General features: G+C 40.3%; 1 protein-coding gene across 3 annotated transcripts in view; it reads left to right on the top strand.

Annotated features, from left to right (window-relative positions):
• pde9ab (phosphodiesterase 9ab) overlaps positions 1-7230 on the top strand; it is a 16494-nt gene extending 9264 nt beyond the window's left edge. The window contains exons 13-18 of one of the 3 annotated variants that reach the window (XM_036989847.2): positions 1542-1698; positions 2525-2638; positions 2850-2954; positions 3501-3629; positions 4292-4387; positions 6762-7230. In XM_036989847.2, coding sequence (XP_036845742.2) covers positions 1542-1698; positions 2525-2638; positions 2850-2954; positions 3501-3629; positions 4292-4387; positions 6762-6776 — 616 coding nt within the window. In that variant the 3' untranslated portion in view covers positions 6777-7230. Of the gene's footprint in view, positions 1-1541; positions 1699-2524; positions 2639-2849; positions 2955-3500; positions 3630-4291; positions 4659-5065; positions 5207-6761 lie in introns of those variants that run through there. The other 2 variants (XM_036989843.2, XM_021617675.3) reach the window with 2 other exon arrangements.
• The last annotated feature ends 277 nt before the right edge of the window (positions 7231-7507 follow it).

Genomic DNA, 7507 nt, shown 5'->3' with positions numbered 1-7507 from the left:
TGTTTTAGATTCTGTCTCTCACAGTTGAAGTGTACCTATGATAAAAATTACAGACCTCTACATGCTTTGTAAGTAGGAAAATCGGCAGTGTATCAAATACTTGTTCTCCCCACTGTTTATGTCTATATATAGTACCAGTCAAAAGTTTGGATACACCTACTCATTCATGGCTTTTTCTTTATTTTTACTATTTTCTACATTGTAGCATAGTAGTGAAGAAATAACACGTATGGAATCATGTAGTAACCAAAAAAAATTTTAACAAATCAAAGTATATTTTTCTTCAAAGTAGCCACCCTTTGCCTTGATGCCAGCTTTGAACACTCTTGGCATTCTCTCAACCAGCTTCATGAGGTTGTCACCTGGAATGCATTGCAATTAACAGTTATGCCTTGTTAAAAGTTAATTTGTGGAATTTCTGTCCATCTTTATGAGTTTGAGCAAATCAGTTGTGTTGTGAGAAGGTAGGTGTGGCCCTATTTGGTCAATGACCAAGTCCATATTATGGCAAGAACAGCTCAAATAAGCAAAGAGAAACGTCAGTCCATCATTGATTGAAGACATGAAGGTCAGTCAATACGTAAAATGTGCAGTCGCAAAAACCATCAAGTGCTATGATGAAACTGGCTCTCATGAGGACCGCCAAAGGAAAGGAAGACCCAGAGTTACCTCTGCTGCAGAGGATAAGTTCATTAGAGTTAACTGGCTCTCATTAGGACCGCCAAAGGAAAGGAAGACCCAGAGTTACCTCTGCTGCAGAGGATAAGTTCATTAGAGTTAACTGGCTCTCATGAGGACCGCCAAAGGAAAGGAAGACACAGAGTTACCTCTGCTGCAGAGGATAAGTTATTGGATAAGTTCTTCATTTTTGCAAATGTATAAAAAATCCATACATAAATATCTAATTTACATAAGTATTCACAACCCTGAGTCAATACATGTTAGAATCACCTTTGGCAGCAATTACAGCTGTGAATCTGTCTCTAAGAGCTTTGCACATGTAGATTGTACAATATTTGCACATCTATTATTTAAAAAATTATTCAATTATGGTGAGGCTCAGATTTGGGGAAGGGTGCCAGAACATGTCTGCAACATTAAGGTCCCCAACAATGCAGTGTCCTCCATCATTCTTAAATGGAAGAAGTTTGGAACCACCAAGACTCTTCCGAAAGCTGTCAGCCCAGCCAAACTGAGAAATCAGGGGAGAAGGGCCTTCTTCAGGGAGGCAAAGATGAACGGAGCAAAGTACAGAAAATCCTGGATGAAAACTTACTTATAATAAGAACAGCAATGAAAACAATTAAACTTACTAAATAAGAAAGGGGAGGAGGGAGAGGGGGACCTCAAACTGGAGCAAAGGTTCACCTTCCAACAGGACAACGATCCTCAGCACACTGCCAAGACAATGCAGGAGTGGCTTCGGGACATGTCTCTGAATGTCCTTGAGTGGCCCAGCTAGAGCCCGGACTTAGAAACAGATTTAACATATCTGGAGAGATCTGAATATACTTGTGTGCTAATGCTATGTCCTGTGGCAGGTACCAGATTAACGCTCACACAGAGCTGGCGGTGCGCTACAACGACATCTCGCCCCTGGAGAACCATCACTGTGCCGTGGCCTTCCAGATCATCTCCATGCCAGAGTGTAACATCTTCGCCAACATAGAAACGGAGGCCTTCAAACACCTCAGACAGGTGAGGCACCAGGTTTCTCACAGCAAGGACCTCACTGCAATTTGAATAACAAAGCATTTGTGAAGTAGCATGTATTATAGTTCAGAAGCTAAAAATGGGGTTTAGCTAAGTTAGGATAACTATACACTGAGTGAACAAAACATTAGGAACACCTTCCTATTATTTAGTTGTACCCCCTTTTGTCCTCAGAACAGCCTCAATTCATCAGGCATGGGCTGTTCAAGTTGTCGAAAGCATTCCACAGGGATGCTGGCCCATGTTGACTCCAGTGCTTTCCACATTTGTGTCATGTTGGCTGGATGTCTTTTGGGTGGTGGATCATTCTTGATACACACTGGAAACTGTTGAGCATGAAAAACCCAGCCGCGTTGCACTTCTTGACACATTCACACCGGTGCGCCTGGCATCTACTACCATACCCCGTTCAAAGGCACTTAAATATTTTTGTCATTCACCCTATGAATGGCGCACACACACAATCATTGTCTCAATTGTCTCAAGGCTTAAAAATCCTTCTTTAACCTGTCTCCTCCCCTTCCTCTGTACTGATTTGAAGTGGATTTAAAAAGTGACTTTAATAAGGGATCATAGCTCATCTGGATTCACCTGGTCAGTCTAGGTCATGGAAAGAGCAGGTGTTCCTAATGTTTTGTACACTGTGTATAGCCTACCATGAATAGAAACCAACATTATTGTAAAATAAATGGTATTTCACATCACCACCTAAAAACAGGGATAGTTTTGCACAGAGGATGGCTTTTGTTTATGATTTTGGCCAGGATTGGTTTCTAGTGTAGTATAATGATATTATTTGTGACCTTGGCAGGCTATCATCACTCTCATCTTAGCCACAGATATGGCCAGACACGGTGAGATACTGGACTCCTTCAAGCAGAACGTGGACAACTTTGACTTCACCAACCACAAGCATGTGACATGTGTATGTATGCAATTACGTATATCCTCAAGTCAACGTTGATATACAGCATGTGTCAAATGTATTGCAGAGACTTTGGGGGATGCCCAAACCCGGGTCTAGCAATGGACAACCCAGCACCTTAACGTTAATGCCAAGACGTCTGAACCTCTTTACAAGGTTGTTAGGTGTTACATCCGTTATGATTGAGGATTGTTGTTGCGTCTCTGTGCAGCTAAAGCTGGTGTTGATCAAGTGCTGTGACATCTCCAATGAGGTGAGACCCACGGAGGTGGCCGAGCCCTGGCTAGACTGCCTGCTGGAGGAATACTTTATGCAGGTGAGTTACTGCTTTTTTGTGAAGAAAAAGTATAGTCTTGACTAATCTCGGTCACAGAACAAAAATTGTGCAAATAGTTCTGGGGGGGAGACAAGAGTAGCAAAGTCTCCACCCCTCCAAATGAAAACTCTCAGCCAGTTTCGGGCATGTCTATGGGACAAATGTCCCTTCCCCTTCCAAAATGTGAGAGCCTGTGAAATTCAGATTTGTCCAAACGATTAGTGACAAAACAGTTGTGTACTGGAACAAAGTTCTCATTAGTCGTTGAATCCCACAGTCTGTCAACAGATGTTACTACCATTTATGGTACGTGTATTTGTCAACGATAGATGTCCACGAGTCTTGACCAACCTTTAATGTTGCAAGGAAGTATTTTCACCTTAAAGATATTTACATTTCTTATCTCATGAAATCACACAAATCCTTGGTTTAAGGCAAACTATATATGCATTTGCCAATGGGTGTGGGGAGGTGTGCCTCTTTCTTTCCAATGAGGAAAGAAGCAAATGTTCTGTATAGGCTTTCATTATCTGTTTTTGTGTTCAGAGTGACAGAGAGAAATCTGAGGGTCTCCCAGTAGCTCCGTTCATGGATCGGGACAAAGTGACCAAACCCACCGCTCAGATTGGCTTCATCAAATTCGTCCTCATTCCCATGTTTGAGACTGTTATGAAGGTGTGTTTCTGTTCCCAAGTGAGCCTGTGACTGAGATCCAGAGTGAGATTCAACAATCCAAAATGTTTGCCAACAAAAATGTATGCTATAACACTGTGGGGCGGTTTCCTGGACAGGGGTTCAAACTTTAGAACCCAGTTCCTACATTTGAATATAAAAATAAATTTTATCAAACAAAACTATGCTACATTTTATCTCTGGGACCCTCAGGGTGACAAATCAGAGCAAGGTTACTGAATGTAAGTACATTATTTACCTTCAGAGGTGAATGTATCAAACCAGTTGCCGTGATACTAGTTTTTTGTTGTTGTGCACTCTCCTCAAACAATAGCATAGTATTTTTTCACTGTAATAGCAACTGTAAATTGGACAGTGCAGCTAGATTAAGAAGAATTTAAGCTTTCTGCCCATGTAAGACATGTCTATGTCCTGGGAAATGTTCTTGTTACTTACAACAACATGCTAATCACATTAGCGCACATTAGCTCAACCTTCCCGGTAGAGGTTAATCTATGGATGTAAATCAGTGGTGGCAGGTGACTTAAAACATTTTTTTTGTAGGATAATGGATGAAAACTATTTTGGGACAAAAAGCTAATGGGATGACAAACTTTCATGTTCTGAGCCACTCTTAAATGACTACATCTAAATGTGTGTCCTAGCTTTTTCCCCAGATTGAGGAGATTATGGTGCAGCCTTTGCGGGATTCTCGAGACCACTATGAAGAACTTAAACAGATTGACGATGCCATGACTGAGGTAAAACCCTTCTCCTCACACCTCGTTGACCTCAAGAATCGAGGTCAATTTCATTTACATTGTATGTTAAAAATAAATGGAACAAACATGGAATACATTATGGCTGACTCATTATACAGACTCTTGAGAAGAAAAAAACAATAGAGAACATGGGCATTTGTAGTTAAAATTGTGTTTAATTATTTTCCTGAATTGACTGAAGTTAAGCTGAATGTGTCATGGCCATTGAAAATGGGGGTCCTTTTATACATTTGTTTGCTGAAAATACAAAATAAATGTTTCTTCAATGCATAATTAATTCAAAGATATCGAATTTGGCCATCAGTTCCCCCTTGAAAAAATTAAGTGCATGACACCTCTGCCTCATCATTGCTTTCCTTTTATTGTGTGTAGATGCGGTATGTCCTGTTACAAGGCACTACTACAGCAGCGTAGTGATGATAATAACTGGCTCAGGGGTGAAGTTTCCCCTATGTGCAGATCGAGACTCAGCTTCCTCAATCCTAACCTTAGCACTAGTGGGGAAACTTTTTTAAACTGACCCAAGATCAGTGGCTAGGGGTAACTTCACCCAATAACTGTGGCCTTGGTCCTTAGACTATCTACCAGCTTTATTACTCTATAAAATCCCTCCACCGCCATCTTGTGTTAACATAAAGGTGTCTTTTGTTCTACAAGGCACAGAAGAAAAAAACTGAGAGCAAGTCATTAGGAGGAAAGAAGAAATAAGCTTTTCCTGCAAACTCATTGGTGCCTTGTAAGTTTAAACGTTAGATAGATGTGACGTGCCCTCCTCTTTCACTCTCTGACCAAACTTTATCCCACTAATGATGTAGTTTACATTTATCCCAACATGAACAGGATATTTAGAGGGGGACCTGATCCTAAATTAACACTTCTACTCTGAGACATGCAGCCCATACAGCATTGGTAGGCCCTAGACTGGTTTCAATAGTAAGTGTCATGTGCCATCTAGTGGTCATACCAGTGTTACCATATGGTTTATTAGGCTTCAGATTAAATAAATGTATGAACTTCACAGGCTTGTGAAAGTGCAAAGGGATTTTGATGCTGCTTTACAATAAATATTGAGGGTCTTATTCTGCTGACATGATGATCGATGCTTGACATCCATTTGACAAATAAACATTCTCGCTCTTATCCATAATAATCTTGTCAGGTAAACCAGAGTAGGCACATTTGCTATTGAACTGAACTTTTTTTTTTTACAAAACTATCAGTAGAGTTTCAAAATGCAATGGAAACACATTGAACTTCAGATTTTTATTCGCTACATGAAAATGGCTTTTTGTGTCACCACGGAAAGCCAAAACCCCTGCTCATGCAAACCTGGTGATTAGATGGCCCTGTGTAGATTATATTTTCAAATAAGGAAATAACACTGATGTATGTTTTTCCAATGAGGAAACCAATGTTTGTTTATTCAGCTCTTGTACAATATGATACACAACAAATGTAATTTTGACTGCACTGGGCCTTTAAATCAACTCATGTTACATAGCAGTATTGCTGATTTATCATATGATTGATATTGTTATGACATTCTATAAAAGGTCAAGCTTTTATACTAACTATTTTAGAAGGCATATTGACATGGCTGTTCTATTGTAGAGAAGTGTGTGTGTGTGTGTAATAGGTCTACCTCACCCCACCCCTCTTTTGACACCTAGTTCTGTGTGACCTTTGGTACTATCTCCAGCAGTTGCATATTATGCAATCTTTTCCACTTATCCTGTTCTCCTCATTTGACCCTTGACCTGAAGTAGAAATAATCCAGGATCACAACTCTGGAGGCTGAGATCTGTTGTGTCCTAATCATGTACTTTCCTCCCCCTTGAATTGAATGTTTTGATATGTGAGCGGTGGCTGGTGTCACTTTAAATCGAAGGACATGTTCATTGTAATGGCTAACATTCCATTCAAGCCATTGCTATGAGCCGTCTTCTCTTTACCAACCTCCACTGTTAAATGTATTATCTGTATATTAATCGGCCTTTGAATAAGATCCCATTGATGGATGGCTATGTCGATAACACATCACTTTACAATGTAGATCTTCTGTTGTTCATAATGATAGTCTTATCACACAATAACCCTCGTTCCCAATTAACTGGTTATGCCCACCTCTGTTTTCTGGCTTTAGAGACCTCGGATGGTGTTTCCATTCCGAGGGGGGAGCAAGGCGTCTGCCTGAGCCTGAGCAACCGTCTTGGCTTGGTTTTGGCCATAGAAAGGGAGACTCCTCCCCTAATACCACAACTTCCTGTAGTTATATAGTTATGTAGCCAGCCCAGGCAAGTAGGGTGGAGAAAAAATACAAATTAACCAATCAGCACCTTCCCTCTCTCCTTAGCCCCTCCCAACATAAAGTGAGAAGAGGAGAGAAGACGGCAGTGATATTGTTTGACCTTATGGGTGGCAACACTGGGGCTGGTTTTGTTTCTTCTTGTTACTTTTGCACAAGGTTTTCTTTTGGTAGAGAAGGATGAAACATTTAGGGACAAATATGAAGAGATTGTGTCTTCTAAATTAGTATGCGAGGTAGGTTAAATAATAGTATTTATAATATGGATAGTATTTACAATGGGCTTTTCATTGTATGGGGCTAACGTGTACTGTACCTCAGCCACCTTATGGGAATTTTAAAGACAAAGTTGGAGATTAGGGACATATAGCAGGTCGGAAGTATTTTAAGTTAGCCAGTTTTGTAGAAACCACTACATGATTTACAGTGAAGGGACAAATACATTTCTACCAGTGTATATTTTGACACGTGCGTGTATGACTTTGCAAATCAAATAAAATTGCAATACTTATTGGCCGATCATCTCGAAGATGTCTTTATTTTAAACTTGCGTCTCCTGAGAAACTGGAGAGGTCACTGTGTGACAACTATTACACTACATTTTATTTCTCCACCTGCTGGTTATTTGGGACACCTTTTCCGTTCTGAGGCCTAACTAATACCTTTTTTCACACTAGTTTTCCTCTTTAAAAGAAGTTATCCATCATTATCAACCTGGTCTCTCATAAATACTATACACACAAACACCCAGAAGCAATAGCCAGCTGCAAAACATTCACAATGTTTTTTTTCTT

This window comes from Oncorhynchus mykiss, chromosome 10 (assembly GCF_057628025.1).
Source record: "Oncorhynchus mykiss isolate SJ-2025 chromosome 10, ASM5762802v1, whole genome shotgun sequence".
Taxonomy (NCBI): Eukaryota; Metazoa; Chordata; class Actinopteri; order Salmoniformes; family Salmonidae; genus Oncorhynchus; species Oncorhynchus mykiss.
Note: the sequence above shows the minus strand (reverse complement) of the source record. Positions and strands in the feature narration are given on the sequence as shown.